This window comes from Ambystoma mexicanum, chromosome 8 (assembly GCF_040938575.1).
Source record: "Ambystoma mexicanum isolate Mex_15411 chromosome 8, UKY_AmexF1_1, whole genome shotgun sequence".
NCBI lineage: Eukaryota > Metazoa > Chordata > Amphibia > Caudata > Ambystomatidae > Ambystoma > Ambystoma mexicanum.
In genome coordinates, this window is record NC_090929.1 from 993,054,709 (window position 1) to 993,081,128 (window position 26,420).

At 45.2% G+C, this 26,420-nt stretch overlaps 1 protein-coding gene across 1 annotated transcript in view; it reads right to left on the reverse strand.

Annotated features, from left to right (window-relative positions):
• VPS13D (vacuolar protein sorting 13 homolog D) overlaps positions 1-26,420 on the reverse strand; it is a 3,263,180-nt gene that overhangs the window by 428,169 nt on the left and 2,808,591 nt on the right. Inside the window, exon 60 of the mRNA XM_069610908.1 lies at positions 14,290-14,439. Within this exon, the coding sequence (XP_069467009.1) occupies positions 14,290-14,439 (150 nt within the window). The remainder of the gene's footprint in view (positions 1-14,289; positions 14,440-26,420) is intronic.

A 26,420-nucleotide genomic window follows, 5' to 3' on the forward strand; every position in this document is an offset into this window, starting at 1 on the left:
CTGTGGCAACAAATGCAGCGAAATAAAAACAGGTGATGGAATGACATGGAACCCTAATATGTTGTGTTCCGAACCCGAGGATAATGTAGATTGGGATGCTCTTTGTATATACTGCGTTCTCTCCGAATCTCCCATGAGATCCTCCTGCTGAGAACCACCCACAGGGGGACTATCGGGTAGCATTCTCACCTCCCGGGCCTCATGAAAAGTGGTTCCACCAAGGTGAGAAGGGACAATATCCAAAGATGGGTCACACATGCTTCCTTGCCCAAATCAGTGCACCCAAGATCTTGTCAGACAGCTCCCACTCATTGTACTCTAGCCTTTCAGCAGTCCATCATGAGGTCTGAGACTGGTCAGGCTTAGATTACATTACATTACAATATTTGTTTTGCGCACTATGGACCCTCACGCATAAATGCGCTGACAATAAAAAACAGACAGATTACAGAAAACATTTATCTTGCGATGATAGGTGAGTCCACGGAGTTAGTGGCGGAGGAGATCAGAGCTAGAATTATGCAACTAAATACGACAGAGAGCTCTGGAGTCTTAGAGTTGTTGGTAATTGATTCCAAAGTTTTGGAGCCACCAAATGGAAAGCCCCCTTCTCGGCTTTCAAGGTACTGCTTCTGGGAAGAAACAGCAAATTCTGTCCACAAGACCTCAGCTCTCTGCCATTGACCTTGTCAGTGATAGAGTCCTGCCGATATGATGGCATAATACCTTGTCTACATTTAAATGTAATGGTAAGAATCCTATATTTAACACGTGCTTCAATAGGAAGCCAGTGAAGAGATTGCCTGGCCTCCGTCACATGATCTCTTCGTGAGAGGCCCAGCACTACTCTTACCGCCCTGTTTTGAATGGTCTGTAGCCTATGCACATCCCGCTTGCCAATACCGACCAATAAACTTCCACAGTGATCCATCTTAGTGCCAATAATGGCTCTAGCGATTGTCTCTGCACTAGCCTGAGTAATAAGCGGCTTGAGATGATGAAGCAATTTACCGTAGTAGGCTAAAGCAGAAACTACGCTAGTAACATGGGAACTCATAGTTAGCGACAGGTCGAGAATCACTCCCAAGATCTTGAGTTTGGGGACTGGAGTAATACGATCAGCTCCTGGCCTAAAGGAACCAAAGTTACAATCCAGCATTTTACGGGCGACTGAACTACTCACTATCATGAGTTCAGTTTTGCTTTTGTTTAAAGGTAAATTATTGTTGAGCATCCAGTTCTCAATTAGGTCAAAGATTCTATTCAACTCAAGTTCATCCTGGGCATGACAACCTTAGAGCGGGACAACACATTGCGTGTTGTCCGCGTAGTTCAAGAACATAAACCCTCTGTCTCTAGATCAGAGAAGAACAGAGCCATAAATATGTTGTACAGGCACAGAGACGAGCTAGCTCCCTGTGGTACCCCAAAAGGAACCGGAATGGGTGAGGCCTCTGCCGTTTCCAAACATACTCTGCTAACTCCATTCTCCAAGAAGGATGCAAACCACGAGACCGCCATAGATTAAAAATTAGCCACCTCGGACAGTCTTGACATAAATAGAATGATTGACCAAATCAAACGCTGCTGACTGGTCGAGCGAAACTAACAGTGAGAGAGACTTTGTCTAGGCGATCCAGCAATTTAGACTTAAGCTCAAGCAGGGACGTCTCAGTGCCAAAGCTTAGCCTGAAGCCTGATTGAAGCGCATTCAGGACAGGGTCCAGATTTTGATGTTCTGAAATCTGACCATATGCCACCTTGTCCAGGATTTTTTTTAGCAAAAACGGTGTATTAGATATTGGGCGGTAATGCAAAGGGTTATCCCTAGCAAGTCCGTCTTTTTTCAATTTAGGCGTGACCATGGTTTGTTTCAAATGATCTGGAACCTTGCCTTTGCACAATGAGACATTGACGAATGTGCAAATTGCATTTATGAGGAGAGTGGGGGGCAGGTATGTATTATCAAGGAGGAACAAGTATCCCCTTTACATTGGGTAGGTTTTAGTTTTTCAATGACCTGCTGTAAAAACTCCTCTGTAATTGGGTGAAAATTAAATTGAGGAACCGTCAAATTACTTAGATGGGGCTTCTGATGCCCACTAATAGCCTTTGAAAGTAAATCCTTCTTTCTTTCCAGCATACCCGCTGTTATACCCAGGAATTTGTTTTGCATGCCATCTTCTATATGCTAGCACCAGGTGGAGTCCCTAATCTCAAGTTGATCAGCAGGAGGGGGGGGGACTACCTTCTGTTCTTTAAGGATTTTGAAAATCTCCCTAACATTCGATGCAGCATTAGCTATTCCTATGTTATGGAAGTTTTGTTTGGCTTCCAATATAGCTAATTTGTAGTCCTTTGCCAAGATCTTATAGGATTGCTGAAGGGCAGGGCTTAAATCAGATTTCCATAAGTAAAACGCTTTGAGCACCAAGGCTTTAAGCTTACTAAGCTCACCCTCAAACCAAGGTTGACTTTTAGAATCTTCATTCTTCTGTTTCTTGGGCTTCAGCAGCGCTAAGATGTTAGCAATGCTAGCCATATTGAGAGCCAGATACGAGGACATGGCTAGAAGAGAAGTATCCAGTGAGAAGTTAATATTACTGTCCAGTAATGGCGCGATGTTGTCCAGTGTAAGGCGTTTTAAATTACGTGACAAAGAATAGTCCTTAGACAAGTTCATCAATTTCAGAGGAAACGGAACAGATAGTGAGAAATGTATAAAAGCGTGAACTGACCACGGACATGGTGTGATGGAGACATCATAACAAGTGGTATTAAGAGTAGTTAACCAGTCAAGGGTGTACCAAGTACATGAGTGGATCTGGTCACTTGCTGAGTGAATCCTAAGTCTGATAGCAACTGGTGCAGCTCAAAGGCGTGGGTATCTGAAGCATCGCCTAACCAAAGATTAATATCGCCCAAGATAATAAACCGAGAAAGGGGTTTAAGCCGTGGTAGCACGAGATTGTTAAGTGCGTCTGCCCAACTATCCTTCAGTGGGGGCGCGATAAAGAAGAAGTATATTAACTGAGGATTCCGCGTTTATACCGATTTTGATATATAAGGAATCAATTTCTTTCATGATAAAACCTGGAACTTCCCATATAGAAAAGGAATTTCTTAAGATGAAGGCCACAGCACCCTCTCTACCTTCCTGTCTGTCTGTCCTTGCATATCATGACATACCCAGTTGGAATTGCTAGATTGAGACTAGGACCAGCGGTATCAGAACCTCAAGTCTCAGTCACGGCACAGAGATCTATATTATTCTGTTCGATATAATTAGCCACCTCTAGGGCGTGCTTAACTAAAGTTCGGGTGTTAAGCAATACACAGCGTAGGTTTGAGACCGGGGTTATTAATGACGGAGGGAAGGAACTTGTGTTAGTGCTAGGGAGTGTAGGTGCAGTTGTTTGATCAGATTTGCTCAGTATAGTAACAGGGGACTATCCAAAGGTAATGCTGTTAATTTCGTATTGTTGGCAGTACATGTCTCAGCCTACTTAGCCCCCAGGCAAACCTCTTGTACCCTCGCGGTGGTTGTAAACTCCTGTTTCGTCATTCGACCACCATATGAAGCGTTAGGAGTGCCCAATGACTGGGTTAGTTGAGGAGCAGAACCTACCTAAATCGGAGGTAATGAATCAGCAGAGCACTTTAAGTATTACGTTCTGCATCAATGAGCGCCAGAACTTCAGCTAACCCCATGATAATGTCACAATGTGCTTACCTACGCGTCCTAGCCGCGGACTGTCCCGACTCGTCCGCGCCGGCGCATTCGTGCCGCGTTTGTATTGATGAACGCTTCCTGAAATGACAATCCTGCTGGGGATTGTAGTTTATCCGGGAATGAGTGCGTGCAGAGGTCGAAAGCCTGCCTCTGATTCAAATCGCACCGTTCTTGTTAAAAAATGCATGAGCCTGATAGAGTATACTTTCTTCGCTATCTACAGGCTAAGATAGCCTCAATTAAAAGGATTCAACAATAAAACACACACACATCAAATTACAGTTTTAAAATAAAGTAAAACACTAGTTAAATAGTCAGCTAATAATGGTTAACGGTAACGATGGATGACATTGCCTCCCAACTTGGGTAGCAGGTACATGGTTGCTGAGGCGCTAGGTAGGACAGATCGACATGTCCAGAAGATGCAGGTAAAAATGATCATTTACTCACCGTATTCCTAGTCCATAGTCCCCTTTACTCCATACTGCATGGGCGTCCCTCGCTAGGGACAGGAGAACTGTTTTCACCAGAAAAAATCTTCTTCCCTTTTAAATTTAGCGGAACATAGGGGCACGGCCTTGGAAGCATGCACTCCCCTGACTTCACCCACTAGCGACACTCCTCAGTCCCCTTTGATGCATCAACATTATTAATTACCATTGCCTAATGACACCAGTTTTATTAGGGAGGAAGATGGTGGGACGTATGGAGGAAAGGGGACCATGGACTAGGAATACGTTAGTCACTATGGTGAGTAATCTATAATTACTCGTACGTCCCGTCCCCTTTCCTCCATACTGCATGAGCACAACTGAATGTAGCCAGAGGGTGGAGAGGTGACCCTCCTAAGAAAACAAGTTTTTTTTTAATGATCTGGTTTTACTTAAGATTACATCAATCAATCTTCTGTCATAACCGTGTTGTCCAACTTAAACATTTAACCATACCAACTTGCCCCAACGACACACCCTTGTGAATTCCCCCCCCCCCCCCCCACAGGCCTTCAAACAGTATACCATATTTGCAGTGGATCTGGTGATCTAACATTGTTGAATTATCACATCTGAGCCTAGTCGTTATCTGTGGTCTGACAGAACATGGTCACAGTTAGGGTTATCCATTGTATTAGATCCGGTCCAGGTACCTGTTTTTGCTCCCTCATCACCTCCTCCCATACTCCTGATTCGGCTGTAGACCATTTTCTCAAGTCTTCCACCATCTATTTACACTTGGGGCAACTTTGGCTTTCCACATCATGCCTATACTGGGCTTTGCTAGTACATATATGAGAACTTTAATCTTCCCCATTGCTTTTTGCTTCGTACCTCTTTTTTTTTAACTGCCCCAATATACATGCCCCGGTGACTGTACGTCCAGGACGATGCCGCCTGCCACCACTTTTGTTACTTCAAAATTCCCATATAGCAACACATTCATAAAACATGTGTGTCATACCAGCATTTTCTGCACTACATTTGGGGAATGTCTGACTACCCACTCCTTTGAATTTGGCTATCGCATCAGGTGTAAGGTATGCCCTTTGGGTTATGTCAAATTGGAGCATCTGAAACCTAGAGTTTCTCAAAACCTTTTTGTGGTATGCTATGGTGTACCCCACTCCTTCTCCTCAAAGGCCCTCCCTAGTTCTCTCTCCCACCCGCTCTACATTTAATTTCCTCTTTTGAGGTGCTCCCAATTAGGATCTCATACAACCTTGAAATAGCATGCCCACCCTCTGAGACGTTTAGCATGGTTTCCATGTCTTCATTAATGATTTGAGTCCTGTCAACCTGTGGCCACCTTTTTGTTATTGTTTTTAAAATAGTCATGTGCATCAGGAATTGGCCACGGTGTAGGCCCATGGATGTCTGTAGTTTTGAGAAAGCTACTTGGTTGTCACCCTCCCATAGGTCTCCTATTGTCGCTATCCCGCGGGGTTCCCAATATGTCCTGACACCCTCCCACAGTCCCCTTTTGTCAGCCATTACTGCCATCAGTGGCGTCTGTGGTGAGATCGGGTCCTTGACCCCATGACCTTACAGGCCTTGTGCCAAGCTTTGATGCCCAGGGTCACTAGAAATTGGTGCTCCTTAGGGCCCTGCTCAGGTACCCATACCAGGTCTCTCAGGTGTAGCTTCCCGATCGCGGGCTGTAAGAGAGAAGTGTCAACTTTAGGTTCATCTGCCATCCAATTCACCACGTATTGTAACTGGGCCGTCAGGTAATATAATTCAAAGTTGGGTATCCTCATCCCTCCCATCTCATAAGGTCTCTGTAACGTATGTAATGCCACCCTGTGCCTGCCGCCCTGCCACAAAAAGCTCCTTCAATCCTCATCTAACTTGTGGAAAAGCTTCCTGGGTATGTCAAACGGGACATTCCCGAAGCAGTTTATCAGTCTAGGTAGGGCCACCATTTTAAGAAGGGCCGCTCTGCCCATCATAGAGAAAGGTAGTTGGCTCCAGAATTGCATAGACTTGGTCAGACCCTCTATAGCACGAATGGCATTCCGTTCATGCTTCTGCTTGGGCTCATGGTATATGTCGAGACCTAGATATTTAAAATGGGACACAGTCCATGGCAGTGGAAGCATGGGCAAGTCTGTTTGCCATGCCTTAGCCAACTGGGCCAGGGGAAACAAGGTGGATTTGGTCTTAACCTCTGGATCTCGCAAGTATATGCATGGATACAATGTGTGCAACCCCGTTTATATCTCTGTATTCCTGTCTCAGGTATGCTGCTATTGGTTCCACCACAATGATATACAACATTGGGGACAATGGGCATCCCTGCCTAGTGCCCTTCTGGAGTACCCATCTATCTGAGTAGTTTGTTCCTGTCCTGACCCTTGCCATTGGTTCTGTATATATCAGTCTCACCCACCTCATATAGTTAGTTCCAAACCCAATTTTTCCCATTGTAGCATAAAACCAGTCCCAGTGGACAGAGTCGAAAGCCTTAGTCGCATCAAGTGACGCTACTGCACAATCATCTCATCTGTCCCTGGTACTATATATTACGTGATGAAGCCGTCTTAAGTTCCATTATATGTTCCTGACGGGGACATAAGATGTCTGGTCTGGGTGTATTAACTTATGTATCACTTTACACAGTCGGCCCGCAAGCACTGCAGTGAGGATCTTACTGTCCTGGTTTAATAACGACAGGGGTCTGTAGGACCCACAATCCGTGGCGCTTTTATGCGGCTTGAGCTATAGAATTATTAGGGCCTCTCATGCTGCCCGGGAGGAGCCCAGCCTCAAAGGCTTCATTGAATACTTTGGCTAGGACCGGCGCCAGAATGCTTGCATATTTTTTGTATTATTCGTCCGGCAAACTATCTGTGCCTGGTGATTTGCCTGTAGGTAGAGATCTTATTGTGGTGAGAACTTCCTCCCCAGTGATGGGTTCCTCAAGCCCCTCTTTCTGCACCTCGTCTAGATTTGGAAAGTGTATTAAATCTAATGTGTCCAAGAGAGCTTCGTGGTGGCCCATGTGTGTGCCTGCATACAATTCTTTGTAGTATTCTTGAAATGTTACGTTAACCCCTGCTTCAGTGTGTTCTGTGTTGCCTTCCACTGTTTGTATGGAGTATATTGGGACCCTTCTGTTGTTGCTCTTATATAGCCAGGCAAACCGTCTCCTGGGCTTATTCACGAGAGCATGGGTTCTTTCCATATACTTAACATAACTGGACTTGCTTAGCCTATATCCCAGTGAGCCAGGCATTCTTGTTGAAGGCCTATCTCCTCTCCCAAGTGCTCACCTCCTCTACTATTGCTCCTCTCCAGTTCAGCTATTTCCTTTTCTCTCCTTTCTAAGTCAGAGATGATGGATTTTCTGACCCCCCCAGCTGTGGCTATCATTTCACCCCATATTGCCACCTTATATGCATCCCAAACTGTACCCATTTGTTCAACACTACCTTTGTTATTCTCCATATACTCTGTCGTGCACTGTCGAAGGGGTTCACGAAATGCAGTGTCTAGCAGTGCTTCGCTCCTGAGTCTCCAGGTGGGTATGGGAGGTCTCTAAGCCGCTATCACCCATGTGAGCAGAAAGGGTGCATGATCTGAGAGTACCTGGAGTAAGCATGTGGTCCCAACAAACTCGGTTATGTGTTCCGTGGAGGTGAACAGGTAATCTAACCTGGTGTATACTCTGAGTGGTGTGAATAGTCTCTCTCATCTTCGTGCAGCGTCCTCCATATGTCAGCTAGTTGGAATTTGGATAGGAGTGTGTTCAGGATTTCCCTGCTGGCAGGGCTCCTGGTGCCCAACAGGTGGGTACTACCATGTACCCGCAAAGAGAGTTGTGGGGAAGCAGTCGACTGGCTCGGACTTTCCTTCTAACAAGACTTCAAAAACCAAGCCGTGGTGCTCCTGTGGTAAGCTGTAATTTTGCAATGCCAACGCGTTGTCTGGGCCGTAAAAGGGCATCCTTTCCTGCTTGTATCATTAAGAATCTGATGCCTTTATCTGAAAAATGGCCATATAGTCCTGCGCTTTCATCGGTGATTAAAAAAACAAGGCCTTTCTGCAGGGGAGTTGCTAGGTCTTGAAAAGACCCGGGGCTAAGTTAATGTCGGAACTGTTGGGACTGGGGGCTAGCTAGACTTTTGGCTGTAGCTCCTGAGATTCTATCCGGGGCTACAACCAAAAGATAAGGGGCTATAGCCCCCTTAGCCCCCCCCTAGCAACGCCCCTGCCTTTCTGTGGTGCAGGATCTTGAGTCTGGCTGGATAGATTAGCATTTATTTGAACCCGCTTTACGCAGCCTTTCCTGAGCCGAGATGAACTGTGCACATCTTTTCTGTGTTTGGAACGTATAGTCCGGAAAAAACGCTAGTTTAGCTGAGGCTTGTTGAACATTGCTGCCGTTTCTGGAGAATGCAAGTATTTTCACCCTGTCCTTGTAATTGAGGACTTTTGCTATAATAGGCCTTGGTGGGGCGCCTGGAGGTGGTTTCCTGACCAGTGAGAGGTGTGCTCTCGATGGTGAAGCCCTGGGTTAAATTCTCTGCTCCCAGTTCCTGCAGCAAGAGGTTCTCTATATAATTGGTGGGGTCCACCGTAGTATTTTCCTTTACCTGTGTTTCAAGCTTACTGGTTTGTGCGGACAGACCTTGCACACTTTCCTCAGCAGTCAAACATCCGCCCTAACCTCCTCGATTTTGGCCTCCAATGTCGCCTGCAGCATTGCAATGGTGCTTAGTATTTGTTGGTTCCCTTGGTTAGCTGTACCTGGTGGGATCGCAGCCTTGCTGGTGTCACCGCTACACTCCGTATCCTTCCCTGCACCCTCTTGACTCTTGGCGTATTGGCGTAGGACTCCATGCTAGTTTGCTTGCCTTTATGTTTGTTGTGTTTGGCCGCCATCCCTTGTGGGCACAACTCTTCCCACTGCTCTTGCACCACCAGCTCCGTGTGCTGCTCTTCTTTGTTGCAGCCTTAATTGCGTGAAGAGAGTCCACATTCAAGCCCGTGTCTCTGCGGCATCTAACAACTCGGCCGAACTCTTTAAAATCTGCAAGAAGCTTGCCAACCCTGCTGCAGTCTCTACCCCTCCTGTTGCCTCCCAGGCTCTCTGCAATGCCCTTGCCTATTACTTTATCTCAAAAACTCAGGACATCCTGTCCACCCTATCCTCCCTATCCCCTCTGCTCCCCTCTACATCAGTGCTTGTTGACCCTCCTTCAGCCACCCCACCCCCCCCACACACCTTCTCGTCCGTTCCACTTTTCTCCCCTGATGAGGTCGCTAGACAAGTCCAATCTATGAAAAGCCTCATCAAAACAGGTTCATCCCTGTTCCTCCAAAACCATCAAGAACCAGTTTGACACCCTCGCTCCTGCCCATGCCGATTTCTGCAACCTCTCCTTTGCCTCTGGATCCTTCCCCTCCACGCTGAAGCGCTCCCTTGTGCATCCTCTTCTCAAGAAACCCACAGCTGATCCCTCCAATCCTGCTACCTATCGCCCAATTTCCATTACACCCTTTCTGGGCAAACTCCTGGAAAAGCTGGCCATCTCCCAGCTTAACCTTCATTCCGATTCTGTTGGCTGTCTCCACGACCACCAGTCTGTCTTCAGAGCAGCCAGAAGCATGGAAACTGCTCTCCTGAACATCCGAGAAGATCTGCTCTCCAACCTTGACTCTAACACTTCCTCTGTCCTCATCCTACTTGATCTCTCTTCCGCCTTTGACACGGTCAACCATACCATCCTGCTCAACCGTCTCCGTGATAACCTGGGCATCACTGATCAGGCTCTGGCCTGGTTGACCTCTTTCCTCTCTGATCGACCCTCCCAGGTCTAACTGGGTTCCTTCCTATCATCTATCTTCCTCTCTACCTGTGGTGTTCCCCAGGGGTCTAACCTCTCGCCCTGGCAGTTCAACCAATACCTGGCAACTCTCGCCCACTGCATTGCCATTTTCTGCTCAAATTTCCAGTGCTACGCTGATGACAACTCATTTTCAGGCTGCCCTCGGCCACCTCCTCTCCCTCCCTAATCTCTGATTGCCTTACTGCCATTCAAGACTGGTGTTCTGCCAATGCCTTTGTCTGAATGCCAGCAAGACTGAGATCCTCCTCATTGGCACACCTTCACCATCCTTTCCCCTCACTCTCTGGCCAGTCTCCCTTGGCCCTCCTCCTACCCCCACTTGCAAGGCTAAGAACCTCGGGGTCATCCTTGATTCCACACTTTCCTTCTCCGCCCACATCTCTGATGTCTCTAAAAAGTCTAACTTCCTTCTGCACCTTCTCAGAGGTACTCTCCCTTTCCTCTCCTTCGCACAGAAATTCATGGTCTGCCAAGCTCTGGTTCGCTCTAGGTTGGACTATTGTAACAGCCTCTTCCTAAATCTACCTGCCTCTACTCTCCGCCCTCTACAACTTATCCAGAACAGGACTGCGAGATTTGTCCTTGGCCTCAAGCCCTGGGATCGTATCTCTCCAGCCCTGAAATCTCTCCATTGGCTCCCAGTGGATGCAAGGATTAAATTCAAAACCTTCTGCATTGTCCACAAGGCTTTCTGGGGCCTGGGTCCAAAATACCTACAGCTATCCCTCTACAAATACCTCCCCTCTCGAGCTCTCTGCTCCTCTACCTCTAACTCCCTCAGGGTCAGTCGTTTTTCTAATAAACAAGCTAGGGGTAGATCTCTTTCTTCGGCTGGGGCCTCCCACTGGAACAGCCTCCCTCTCCCTACAACCCTAAAACCCTAAAACTTCAGGAGAACCATCTCCGGTTCTGGAAGCACATTAAGCAATCTTTGCTTCTGCCTTCGCCCCCCCTCTCCTCCGCTGATCTGGTCTCTCTTGGCACAGTGCACATAGCCACCCTCTGTCCTCCGGGCCCAGGCTCCTGCTTATCATTCCACCCTCCCGCACTGCCTCCAGGCCACCCTTTGCATTGGGGTCTGTATCTGTACCCATACAGTCCCCCCTCTTCCTTCCTTGCACTTATCTGACCTACACCGTCTGCTTCCCTCAATTTAGCACTTGCCGCTTGCACTACTACTTTTGTTTGCTGTTATTATTTATGTATTTATCAGTATTTATTCCTGCTCTCCTTTTGCTGTGCACTTTCCACTTCTCGCCCCTCCCTTGCACTTGCACGTTCGCATTGTCACTGGGCCTAGTAAGATCGCTGTTTTGTTTCTCCCCTGTTCCCCTCCCTTGCCTTGCCGCGCTCTGAAACACGTGTATGAGCGCGATAGAAATAAAATATCAATATCAATTGTTGGTGTGTTTAATAATGTGCAGCCACTACTGATGCGTTTACAGAGCTTCCATGTAGGATTTCCCCTACACCTACTTTTAGTCCGACTCTGGCAGTACTGTTTCACTACAGGAGTCAAGGCCCGATGCAGAGGCGGTGTGGCTGTCGGTTGACAACTCGGGCCAGTCGGGTCCCTTGAATTATACTTGGGCCTGGACAGGCTCCTTGGTGGCTCTAAGAAATTGCGGGCCGGGGCCGGCGCAGGTGTAGCAGGCAGTCTCGGCTGTATCTCTGATACCAGCGTGCACAGTGTCGTAAGGATGTCTAACAACATGTCCCTGGGAATCGGCTCAGGAGTAGGGGGATTAGTCGGCAATTGCTCCGTGCTGACACACCTCATTGGGCTAGACGGCGATCCAGGTTCATCCCGTGGAGATCCCGCTATGGACAGAGTCTCATGGCCCCTCTCATGGTCCAAGTTGTAGTCCTAGGGCAAGTTGTCGTTGTCAGAGCTTGTGTAGATGTGCACCGGCTTCCTTGATGCCTCCTTTAGCCTATCTCCCCCCTGTGTAGACGGGGTTCCACAGACATTAGTCGCTCCCTGACCTTCTCCGACTCCTTTGGGAGTGGGGCGATGATAGGAACGCCGCCAAAACCGGGGCACCAGCGAATGTCGTTGGCAGCACTGCCGCAGCAGTCGTATGCCATGGTGGCAAGGTAACTCGCAGGTTGCTGCCGTTTGTGATCGTAGAGACCACCTTTGTCACCAGGCCCCCTTTTGACAAAGTCGTGATGGTCGTCGATGGTATCGTCGACGTGAATGCCACATTTTTTGTTGACTGGATTGTAACTATCGACAAGGTCGTGGTTGTCGACAAAGTGGATGTCCTGGACGACAAAGCGGTTGTCGAGGACATTGTCTTGGCCGCCGTTGGTGTCGGCGGCGGAGGACCCACCCGAGGACCTCTCCTTTACAGGCTTGTGAGAAGACGGTAAACAAAGCTTAGTAGGGGTTAATGACTTCCTCTTGAAGGGAGCTCTCCTCACTTGCAGGCTCGCCATGGATGTAGATGGTGACGGTGATCATGTACTTTCCGAACTGGGATCCGCAGTCACGGCAAACCCAGAGGGATCCATAGCATGAAGATTAGCCTTCTTTTGGACCTCCATGGACGGGGCATCCTCAACAGACTTCCACCTCTTCTCCGAGGGAGTTCGCTCATGGGACCGGCCAGTCCTGGATGAGGCATGACCATGCCCGGAGGCAGCGTCAGAGGCCTTCCCCAACTTGAGCCACACTGCCAACCTGCTGCACCGGTCCTTTTTCATCTTTTTCGAAAACCCACGGCAAATCTCACATCCTTCCTCTTCGTGGTTCGAATGCAGGCAATACAAACGTTTGTGATGCCGATCTTCGACATACATGTTTCTCAGTCCACATTTCACGCATATCTTGAAGAGGCTCCTCTTCTCCTCGGACAAGGTGGAAGGTGCGAAGTAGGCCCAAGCGTGGGCCTCTCGAAACTTCAATGAGAAGGTCCACGATGTAAAGTTGATCTTCGCTTGCAACAGGTTCCCACTACTGGTAGTCAACCTATGGTCGAACCATGGAACAAAATCGGTAAAAAATCCTATATTATATCGAAAAAAAAACTTGAATTATCAAAAAGGCTCAAAGAGCAAGAGAGGACTCTGCCACTGAAACATGTGGTAAAAATCAGAAGATGCCACCGCGAGTGCAGCTTAACAAGAAGACTGTCATTGGATGGGGGCAGTCTGACCCAAAGGACAGGGATTAGTTTACAGGTGAAATGCAGTTTTCAGGCTAAAGCGAAACTGCTTTTCTTTTTTACCGAGGATCCTCGGCCTTAAAAAAGGGGAACATTCATGAGCATGTGAATTCATGCAGACCCCATGCTGGAGAAGAATGTTTCTTTACATTTATATTTAGCTAAGAGCTGTGTTCCTAAGTAGAGACCATAGTGGGAGGGAAAAAAGGAATTGAAGTAATGGGGCACGGTGCCTCTATACATACTGGCCCCAATGTCCTAGCTGGCGGAGGCACGTGGATGCATCGGGCAGAACCGACGCGGATCCGCACATCCTAGTTTCTGAAGAGCTGCTGGTGCTGGGAAATAGAGATCATAGAGGAGGAATCCGTCGGAGGAAGAAGTGCATTAGAAGGGGAGGTTTTCCTGTGGTTCAGCTGGGGGCAGCCGATGGTTACCTTCACCACGCATTCACAGAGCAATTTTGGGTTCATAGCCTGTCAGAAACCAGTCTGCAACAATGTGGTTGGCCCTCAGACACCATATAGAAAATGTTAAGGTGTCGGTTATAGTCATCTTAGATGTGCAGTCACATCATTTAAAACTAGTGGCCTTTTTGAACCCATTATGTTCTTTTCCAATGATCACGCATTTCAAAAAATATTCTCGGGATGAGAAAAGTGTTCCAGTTCAGGGTTTGAGCAGGCAAAAAAAAGGGTCACGGTGTGGCCCATTTGTATGCTGGACGCCATCACGTCCGGAAACAACAAGTGGATGGTAGAGTGTCAGCGTTGAGGCACACCTACTACCCTGCTGGTAAAAAAGGACCAATGTCACTGCTTACAAAATATCGAAGAGTAGAAACCTGTCAGAGGATACAACCCATTACAAATTGTACTGCATAAGAAATGCACATTTTTAGAAAGACATTTGACTATGTATTGCGAAATATTTAAATAATTATTTGAGCATTCTTCCAACTTCATGTGTGTCTACAGATAGCATGAGCATCAGAAACAAAAAATACATTATTTATTGCACTTCACCGTTAAGGTAATTACCTGAACATTTTGAATGTTGAGCTCAAGAACCAGATTAGCTTCCAGCTGGGTGTAGTGCACGTTGATGCCGGTGAGACTTGCAAAAACTAACTCCTCTGGTATTTTATTGATTAAAGACAATCCTATTCCACCATCCAGTTTTACTAACACCTAAAGAAGAAAAACAGATCATTATTGCCTTTGTTTATAGCTGCTTCTCCAAACATATATTTGGTTGCATCCTTAAATAAAAACAGTGCACAAAAATGAAAAGGCAAAATACAGAACAGCAGGCTTATCTCCTATTCACCTTACACAGCCCCAACACTCCCATGGGTATGTTTTACAAACTGCTTAAAGATTACCTATCTATAGACTAACAGAAAATAGGACTAATATTCATTTTTTTTAAATGCGTATTGCTTGTTTAAGAAACACATTAACAAAACGAATCATACAATAAAACTGTGTATTACAAATAAGGGAGTGACAAGACCGGCAAGACCATATACATCAGGTACCAGAATAATAACGATTTACACAATCAAGCAATTACATTGTACAAAATCATATTAGATAAAAGGCAGGGTTTTGTCGGCCCATACCTAAGGACATTGTATCAGTGTACATTTATCAGTGTACATATATCTCTTGCTCTTTTTTGGACATAGAGTGTACAAATGTTTCTTCACAGTTATTTGAACCAGACAGGATCTCAAAACGATTGGTCCAAAGATGATAAATGACCTCCCCCGCCATACCCATCTCACTCCCTGCTCTCCCCCTCGCTCCCTATGATCATCCTCGGCTCCCCTCCTTGCCACCTCTTGTTCCCCTTACGTTCCGTCTCATTTATGCTCTGTTCTCCTTGCTCCCTTACTCTGGCATGTGCTTCCCCTCTCCTTTCTGGACTACTCCACTCTATCTCTGTTTAAATCCAACCTCCTAACTCCTTTCTGAACAACCACTTGGATAGCACTCTATGCCACCACCTCTCCCTGTTATTCTCCCCCCAACCCTCTACGACAACCCCACAGCACTTATACCTCACCTGTTTATCCTAAAACGTAGCACTTCCTCCACTATTCCGTTCCTATATCATGCTCTACTGTTCTTGTCCCTGGTTCAAGTTTCTACCTCCCCTGCATCATCTGGTCTTCTATCCCCACCCTCTAACCCATTTTTAAGGACACAGGTCCTCCGCTCTGTAAATCAATGTTAAAATGGTTTGTAAGCATTTTTGTGTCAAAAATCCATGGTTTCCCTGTAATTTTCTTTAAATAAATACATTAAATCAAACATATTGATCACATACTTTGAAGATGACCATGCTGAAACACTCTTATTGTGAGAAATCTATGTGGTGCACCTATTGGCTGGTGATAAAGTTTCTATATTTAATGGGACCCCAGAAGAAAGCTGTAAAGTCACACCGCACTCTACTGACTGTATTGTTAATTGGCAAAATAAACCAGAGTAATGTTGGTAGCATCAGGATGTCAATGTGCATAACTGCATTGAGCAGCAGGGGCATTGTAGCAGGGCCTATCAATGCAAGAACTAAAAGACAGAGATGGTCTGGCAGTGCATGATAGAAGTGTGTAACACTGCACCCTTTTTGAAAACCTGCCACAAGGACAGAATGCCCACAGGCCTCATGACAAATTACATGTATGGGAGCTCACATTTGGTGAACATTGTTTATCAGGGAAGAAAAGGTATGTTTGTTGAATACCCAACTGTAGACAAACAGGGCACTTCATGTACACATGAGTGGTTTGTGAAAGTGAGGAATAAAACAGGGCAATATGCAGAGCTGGGAGCAATGCAAAATGCCACAAGTAGATCACACACTCACATATGCATTCATGTGATTGTGGACTCAGACTTTGTGTTTAAAGCTATACTTTGTGTTTGACATGATGAAAAACAAACAAATTTAGAGCAAGGGGCGGTAACCCAGTGAATTTTAACAACTGAGGATGAAGCTCTAGCCAGAAAATTGGATGGGCTAAATTTTGCAAAGTGGCACACGCTTCAGCAAACAGGTGTTTTTGTGAAGGGCAATAATACAGCAGATAATTGGTTGCAAGAGAGTGGCAAGGGAAGGTTGAGAATGTCTCTTTGACAATGGGGAAGTGAAAGCTGTGTCTGCTCTGTTACAGAGGGGGAAAAAGATATCGGAATAGACACTTAAGACAAATGTAAAGAAGTGGAGGAGACTGCAGGAAGAAGACCAACAATAAGAGCTTTTATTACAGTTAAGCACAGTAGAATTGAGACAGTAGTGTGAATATGCTGTGTTTTAAAATGGAAGGTTTTATATCGTTCAGCACAAGGGAGCCACTCGATGAAGAGACAAATTATTTACCTCTTGGTAATGTTCTTTTCTGATGGATGATTCTTCCACGGATTCCTATCCTATGTATTCTCATTGTGCAGCAGCTCTTCAGAAACGTTACCACCTTGACGGGGTGTAGAGCGGCTCCGGTTGATGTTTCTACGTGCCTGTGTCAGATATGATGTCAGGGTCAGTATATATTGAGGTACCCACCCATGACTTTAGTTCCACTCTTTTCCCTACCAATCTGAGGCTGAGGTACCACAGAACTGAAGGCTGTACTAACTATCAGCCAAGTGGGGTAGGATGGAGGGGCGATGAGAATCTATGGGAGGAATATCCATCAGAAGGACAAGTTACTTAACCCTGGTAACGTTCTATCGACTGGATGTTCCTACTACGTATTCCTCATCTTTGATATATTCAAGTCTGTTTGCAGCTTGCTTCGGAAAAAGTGTTCATAGGGTCGAGAGTCGTGCAGCATCGAATCTTGATCCTCGCCTTCGTGACGTTGACGCTAATTATATAGTGGCATGCGCGCTGACCGTTACCTCAGTTCCATTTCTTCTGCATTGCTGCGTGCTTCTGTGCTACTCGCTTCAGCGATAAACTTCTTCTTAATTTGAGAAATGGCTTCCACACCGAATACGGGCTTCAAGCGGTGTTCCGACTGGAGCCACGATGTCAATTAGAGACCTGCACCGTGTTTTTCTGTGGTGCTTGGGATTGAGAGCTAAGTCATTTGTTCTTCTAATAGATTCTTTCCTCCCATGGTTCATCAATGAAAGACACCCAAAGCAGTAAGTAGACCTGAAGGAAGGAGAAGAGCAAGGACAACACTTATACCAGAAAGTTCTGGAGGACTGCTCTACCAAAATAAGATGCCTGCCTTGACTGGGAATATAAGAAGTGATCTTTGGCAAATGTGTGCAACGAGGCCCATGTAGCTACCTGGTAAATGTCCACGACAGGGACTCCTCTCTATAGGGGAAAGGTGGCCATCAGTCTGGTCGAATGAGCTTCGAGACCTTCAGGCGCATTTTTTCCAGCCAGATTGTAGCATTCTGAGATGCAGATGATGATCACCCTGTCAAGGTGGTTTGGTCCCCCTGCCAGCACAGACCCTAGCATAACCTACAAAAAGTGGCCATCTTGCCTGAGGTCCCTTGTCCTTGACACACCAAGTAGCCGAGAGCCCACACATTCCATCCAGCCGATGGAATCGCTGCTATGCCTTGAAAGGATGAGGCAGAGGGAAAAAAGCTGAAAGATATTTTGTGAGAGATGGAAATCCGAGACGAATTTCAGAAGGAAGGATGTCCCCATTCTCACTGTCACCCTCTTTGGAAAAAAATAAATAGGGAGTCTTAACAGACAACACCTGGATCTCACTCACCCGACTAGCAGAAGTTATGGCAACCAGGAAAATCACTTTAATGGTGAGCAACCCTAAAGAACAATAATGCAGGGATTCAAATAGAGCCCACATAAGAAATGTTCACACTAAAATTAAATCTCATGCCCGAACAACAAACTGACATGGGTCAAGATGGTTGCACAATCAGGAGTCGAAATTGCAGCCCGGTAACCCTTCACAGTGTCAAACTGCAGGCCCATCCAAGCCAACAAAAGCAGAAAATCCAGAACGGAGGATGTGGGGCAAATAAAATGTCCCAGATTCCTCTCCTGCCACCAAGCGGATGATTTATGCCACCTAAAAGCATAAATGGACTTGGTGGCAGGCCTTGGAGCCGAGAAGAGCATTTTCAGGACGTCAATCGACAAATCCCACTCCTTATATCTCAGCAGCCAGGTATGAAGATTCAGGCTGTTGAGATTTCAATGGAGCACCGACCCTTCCGAATGGAAGAGCAGATCCACTCTCCAAGGAAAGTGCTAGTAGGGGCAGCTGGACACGTCGAGCAACTCGAACCACATTCTCTGGGCCCAGCTGGAGTGCCCAAAAGCAACGTGGAACCAAATAGGCTTAGCTTATTGAGGACCAGATGGATGACAGGGAACAGCGGGAACACAGAGGCGGTTGAATGTCAATTTGCCCATCAGTATGTCCCCAAGAGCTCCCTGTCGAGGACATTTCCTGAAGCAAAGAGGTCACTGTGAGAAAAATCTCCTCCAGAACTGCGTGACCTTACTCTCACTCGTGGGAGGCCAAATTCCGTCTGCACGTGGCTTCCACAACAATATTCTCTGTCCCAGCAAGATGAGCCGCCGTTACTTACATCTTGGTAGAGCCCAGAACCAAAGTCTCATTGCTTCTCTGCACAAAGGAAAGGACCTTACTGAACCTTGCTTGTTGAGGTAGTACATGGATACAGTGTTGTCTGTCAGAACCAGCACAGCCTTGCCCTGTATTAAAGGAAGGAAGTCAACTAGGATCAACCATAATCGCCCTCAACTCCAGCAAGGTGATGTGTTTTCCTGGGACTGTGATGAAGACCATAGGCTGCTCACGGTCACTTATTGCAAGTGAGCATCCCAGATTATCAAGGATGCATCTGAGACTACAGTCATTTGGGATCAAGGTCGCTGAAGCAAGGCTCCTTGCAGCAGATGGTCTCGTTGGGAATTCCAAGCGAGGTCCCAGGACACACTCAACAAGATGTGCAGTGTTTCTCGAGCTCTGCATATGGGTACACGCCCAACCACTCCCTTAAGGTGTTGCTGACATACTGCTTCCACGAGAAACAGTTTCCAGAAGCGGCATAGGTAAGGAGGGAGGGTTAGAAAAAGGTGTTTGAACAAGTGGAAGGCATTAGCCCTAAGATCTAGAGGACCTAGCCATCCAGTTTGACCTTTGCCATGATCTTCTTAAAGTCCCACAGAACCATGCAGAGACCAAAGGGAAGAACAGTGTGCTGTAAGGGAGCGCCCTACACTGTGATCCTCAGAGATTATGTGGTGGTCACAACTGGATGTGATTGTATGTAATGTATAGGTCTAATGCAGACAGCCAGTTTGCCTACTGGAGCCAAGTCGGTATGTCATCTGGAATCCATCATCCAAGAATGTACCCGGTGAAACACTGAAGGTTCAAAATAAGCCTCCAATGCCCTGTTTTACTGTACAAAGTGTATATTTGGGTGTAAAAACCTTAACTTTAACCAAGCGGAATTGTTTGCACTGCACCTCTCTACATTAATCAATTTTGCCAAGTGTGAAGTTATAAGCCAAACGGGTCAAAAAGCAAGGAGAGCTAGAGCAAAGCTCACTGAGGCCTTATAGCACGTTTAGAAACGGTCCTCTTTGTCTTTGATATTGCACATGAATAAAATATTTGTAAATGTACTTCTCCAGTATTGGTATATTTTATACATTCACATATTTTGAACAGTCCCCCTCCCCCGGATTGGAATGCCCAGAACTTTAATATTTACTTTTAAAATGAAAAGGGACATTTCTTTCATAAGTGCATAACATGATCAGAAATATGTGTATGTCCCTTTAAGTGGCCAGTCTATCTTTAATCAATCAGTGTGGCTCGCCTAAGTTCCAACCCCACAGACATCACTTCAGAACGTTAATGCATATTGAACAATGCCAACCATTTTACAACCTATTTAGGTAGAGGGTAGGCAGATGTAAATCTATATAAGACACAGAAACCGAAAAACTACACCTGCAGGTAATATTCTCAGAATTTCAGCAATATATCTGCAGAAAACTTACCAACCCGACTATATGCTTATGCTGTTGTGTTTAGGCATTAGTGTTAACAGAATGTGTAACATTCCTAACATAACCACTTTGACCCTCCTAGAAAGTCCCTAAATTTAAAACAATTTCTGAAAAAACATTTATAAAACAGAAAATCTTTGCTGAGGTACAGAAGTGACATTCAAGTGTGCCCCTCTCTTTTTATTAGGTTAGTCAGGGTATGTATGGTGTCTTAATGATGGAACATCTATAAACTAGGTATGTCCCATATAAAAACAGTGTTTGTACATTATCCATCAAAAGTAAATGCCCCGGCATTTTCTGAACTTTAAAAACATCATGTCACATCGGCACGACGATAAGACAACATATGTTGGTAAGAACTACAACATCGCTCAAGATACGGACAACCATGCACGTATATACTATGATATATGAGACTTCCCAAGCATCGTGGACAGTCACGTGATAAGGTGTGGAAACGTCACACATAATCGTGAATTCACGATAACCGATTTTCTGTTTATTTTTAACCACAAGAAACATCAGCCACTCGCGGAACAGCATGTACAAGAGCGTAAAATTAAAATAACATGAGATTTGGCAAGTAAGCAACTACAGAAACAACATGACGATCACGGGGTGTCTGTTGCCGTCACGTGATCGCAAGTATCCAAAAAGACCAAACCTGTACGGCAAAGGTCTAACGCTACGAAAGAGCAAAATTGAAGCAGGAGGAACAGTAAAAGCAGATAGATGCGTATGAAAACCGGCACCAACGAATGTTAAGGAAACTAGATAGCCTTTATACAAAAAACATTAGCACTCACAATCGGCGGCAGGTATCTTTGAAAGGCAAAGCGTAACGCCTAAGCACAAATGAAGTTGCAGCTAAAGCCACAGGAGAGGCACATATAAGTAGAAATATGATCCCCCCAGCATATCATCATTCCATTATGGAGTTTGTATGTGGGATAAGTCCGCCAGCAGACGGACAGATACAACATATTCAGAAAGTACCCGTTGCTTTCTTTTGTAGAGTGACCCAATCCGATTTATCTACAAGGAAAACACTACTCGAATGAAGGACTATAAGTGTGTAATAAAAGCCCTGCGGGAAGAACGATGATTTCCGATACCAAATCCCTGCGGAATTGAATCTCACGTAAGGTGAGAATTACAAAAACATATTGTGCGTTATATAAACAATTTTTTCTCCAATCAATAGATAACTATAACTTAATCACGTATTGTTTAACAGGTAGCCATCGGCAACTGATTAGTCAGATTTCAAGAGAAAGTCGTGTATTTTGAAAAGCTCAAGTCCCTAATTTGGCGAGTTTGGGCACCAGGTCAGTGAACGTGTTGGTACGTTTGCTGATACCCAAGACATCAACTCTGAAAAAGGTTTTCTCAAATGGTCTAACTTTGTCAATTTAGTAACAGTGATTTATGTATTTATGTTGTAGATTGAAATTGAAGATTTGATTATTGGGGGGAAGAATTGAATTTTCATAGAAAAACCTTTTGTCCTGAAGATAATAATAATAATAATAATTCAGCATTTATATAGCGCTACAAACCCTCAGGTATCTGAGCGCTGCTTATTATTACCCACGATGTGTGGTGCTCATTTATCAACCTCGGAAGGATGAAAGGCTGAGTTTGGCCCTGCCGGGATTCGAACCTGCGCCAGCAGGCTCTGCAGAGATGTCAATGCGAGCGCTCTACTCGCTGTGCTATCGGACCAGCTTTTAAGATGGCCTTAATCACCAGACCAACAGCACTCGAGATGAGTGCAGTACGTCTCAAAGGCCGAAACATATGTCGGCTTACAAGGGAGAACCAACACCTAGTTTCCCGGATCTTGTTCGGAAAACCCGAATATTGGTTTCCACAACTGTATTACTTGTGACTGTGAGTAAACAATATAGTATTAAGTGTAGTGAGGATAGGTGCTAACTAAGATCACCTCACTAACATAATAAAAAGAGCGGGGCACGCTTGAATGTCACTTCTGTACCTCAGCAAAGATTTTCTCTTTTATAAATATTTTTTCTGACATTGTGTTAAATTTAGGGTCTATGTGAAAACCCATTTGCATTTATTACCAAGCAGAAGCGATCTGTTTTATGTCATAAGTGATCACATGTTTTTTATGTATTTTTTAAAAAAATAGTCTTAAAGGTCTTAATAAAATTGTGAATACTTTGAATATTTGGAAAATGTTTGAGAGATTTTGTTAATCTACAAAACTAATAAGTAGATAAACGTGTCCCTGTCCTGTTGTCCACTTGGGGACAAAAGAGAGGGGTAGTCGATCTTGAGGCCTTTTTTTGCTTTAATATTCTCCCCATCTGTTCAAGATCGACCCCCCCCCCCCCCCGATAACAAAAAATCAGGAGCACCCAATTTTGTAAGCCTCCTAGAAGGTGCCATTACTTTTCCCAGTAAAGGTCTGTTAGTCTTTGCAAAACAAGACTGTCATTTTCTTTTACTATGATTTGAATATGAAACCAGCAGTTCTCAAGCTTGCCTTCAACTATGTGCTCTTTCAAAGACAAACCTCAAAGTATTGCCTTCAGGGTGTGAAGGCAAACATTGCTAGAATTACAGGAACCTGAAAGAACACAGGCAATGAGATTCCTGGTTCAAATGGAAACTTAATGTGAAAAAACGCTTTTCTGTGGAGAATGGATGCATTTCTCGAACGATTTATCACCAATGTCATGACTAAAACAAATGCCACTTTCAATGTTAGAAACTTCATACAAATGCACTGGTGCAAATTGTACACCCAGCAATTTGGACAACACTACATTGAGCCATGAACAGACCAACAAACCAGTGGAAAAATAAATATTAGGCATCTGAGAAATAAAGTTACCACCTGCACTCTGAAAAACCTATTTCTTTTCTATATCATGTAATCTGCCCCATTAACAAATGTTGCTGGCCTGACCTTGCCAACTTCAACAAATCTCACAAACTCATATGAGGCTGACAATGACTAGGATGAAAGTGGGAAGCAGCACACAAATAACAAAACCTCTTCTGTTGATAAGCTGATCTCATAGAAACAGTTCACGGTTGAACGATTATATATATACAATCTGGATTCATATTTATATGACTTTAGGAACTGCAATGAATAAGCAAGTGACCCTGAGCTGCGATGTAGCCTTCTGCCCTGTTGCTTGTGTAGCAGAATGTGGTAATGAGGCTCCAGAGACAACTGCAGTAGGTCTGTGACCCCGGCTTCCTAGCCCACATCTGTTCCGCCAGAATGACTTTAAAAAAAGAAATTCATATCTTGAATCAATGACATTGGAGGAAAAGCTTACAGGAAATTGACCTGACAAACTCATTGAAAGGGCCTCTCCAAGGTACTAAGGGTGATGTAACATGGAAAAAAGTTCTTAAACGGTTTGCTTTTTGCCAAGACAAATAAATCTACTTCTGGAGGCTCCACATCTTTGAAACACCAACTCAAGCTGGTGATATGTGAAATTGTTGTACATCTATGCTTCAATTATGGGCTGTGATATGCGTTTTCCCTGGCAGTTGAGTTACTTATTCTTGCACCGGCTGTGTGTGTACATGCATCCTTTAACCTGAGTGTCACAGGATGGCTTTAAATAACTAACAAATGTTTTTCGGAAGAACGGTTCAAGTTTTGTTTTTTAATTGAATGTTCGTAAATGGCTCATTTTAGGACTTTTTCTGGTTTCAGGTCCTGTGTGGTCCCTGAAATTGACCCCCATTTTGATGTGTACATTACCCATTGGTAACCCACTACTGTATAGTTGTTAGTTAACCGCCAGTGGAAGGCCTAATAGCAGATGCCTTTTCAAGGACTTCCTAAGAGTTCCCCAATCTCCCGGAATATTCTCAGTACAGGTCAAAATTGTGCCTGTATCAGATGGTCTCTTTCTCTCCTCCGCTCATTCCCTTTCACTCCTCTCCCTGACCCCACTACTACTAGCTCTACATTCCGTTCTCGTGCTTTTTTCTTCTACTTACCCCAGCTCTTCTCAAGTCCCTTCTCATTCTCTCCACCCCTCGCTCCCTCTGATCGCATCACCCTCTCTCCTTCTACCTTCCCCATTATCCCCCTCAGTCCCTTCAATCTTCTCAAACTTTTCCCCTCCTTTTCTCTTTCTCTTTCCCTCCTTTTCAACTCCCCTCCCTCCAGTACCCAACCTCCCTTACTATGTACACTCTCTCTCACCCCTCCCAGAAACCACTAATTCCTTTCTTCAACCTCCCCTCTAACCCAACTACTTTCACACTTGTACCCCCTCTTCTCTGCCTCGCTCTCCTCTCTCTCGCACCCCTTTCTCCCAACACACTCTACCTCAACATTTACTTCAACACACACACTGCAAGTCAGAGTCAGTCGTTCCGTTGGTGCCACAGTCTCTCATACGCAATACCTTACTCCAACTACCCTCCAACACTGCCACAAGCTCCTGAGGACTCTGCTCCACTTTCCATATTCCTCCTGGTTGCTCTGTCCACCTTCACACCCCTTGACCTCATCAAATCCCCATTCACATTGTTCAGTCTCTGTGGGTCTTTCATACCTGCTTCATTCATTCCTACCCCACCGACCATTGGATCTGTTTCTCACCTGACTCTATGGGCCACTTTAACCCATCCCTTCTGGGCGGGGTTTAGTAAACACTGGTCAAGGTTGGACTGAGAAAAAAACTCTAAGCCCTACCCCCTCTTCATGCTCTGGTCTTAAAGTGGCCTGTGGTCCAATTCGCTTGGTTTTCTTTCCACCTTCTTGTCTGTTGTTCTTGCCGTAAATGGCATTTCTCCACCGGCTTACAGAGGTTGTTTGTCCATGGAGTTATCGTGTCTTGATTGCTGTGGGGGGCTGCCACTAGATGTTCAGTCAGTTTCCTCGCTGCCGCCTAGCATTCTGGGACTTGTGGTGGTGAAATAAGTAAAATAGAACTCGGACAGAAATGGATTGGCAAGGCATTGTTGGCAAAAGACAGTGGCACCAAAGATATCATTTACGTGGGGGGGGGGTTCAAAGACTGGGGCTCTCCCAACTCTCTCTGTCTGGCTGTGGGGTAGGATTTTCTCTGGCATATGCCCTTGTAGGTTGCCTACCCCAGGTCAGGTGGCGTACCTGTTCCCCTCTAACAGGGTCAAGCCCTTGACTACGTCACATGAGCCTCTTGGGAAAATTATGGAAAATTATGGAGATCTGGTTTCTTATTTGCTTCTGAAAGAAAAACATCCCTGTGGTATGTTAATCTAAATATGGACTGCTTTGCCCACTATAAGTGGCAGAAAGGCTTTTATTGCATCAGCCTGAACTCCAAAGCGCTCATGTGTAGCACAATCTGCTGTTCTGGCTATAATCCATACACTGGGCACTGATGCAAATGAGCTGCCATACCCAAAAAATATGAATGCATCTGCAATTATAGCTATCTGGTGCACCTCTTCAAGAAATGGCATTCTTTTGAACAAATTGGGCTTATGTACCCACAAGAACAAGGGTTTATTTCATTAGTCAAGATAACTTGGTTTTACAAGTCTCCATTCACCTGATGCCACTGAGGATCCAACATTGCTGCCGAGTTCTTATTTGCAAACTACTAAAGGGGATCAGCAGAACACTAGAGGACATCAGATTTTACATCCTCTTCTACAATCTCACCAACATACTGCCAGAAATAACATGCCATATCTGGATGACACTTCACTCTCTGATCTATCAGTTTGACTTTAGCTAATACAGTATGGAATAAGCTCCAGATATTCAACTATGTGACTCCTGAAGATTGACTGAAAACCCCAGATGGAACAGGAGACAAACCAACACCTGCATCGCTTTCCATGGCCGTTCTTTGTTGGTGAAGGAATTGGCCTATTACCAAGAATTAATATATACAAGTACCCCAAGTCTTCCCAAGTGAGCCGCTACCGGAGAAAACATGTTAGTAAAAACAAACCTTACCCTAAAGTACTACCTTCTGCTACTAATGTTCTCCTGTCAAGACTATTTTTTAGAAACTTTCAAGGTTTTTTGAGAATAGGAAGATGGAAATACAGAAGCTGTGGATTTAATGCACTCAGAAAGCCTTTGTAAGGAATCGGTGTAATTGCTAGC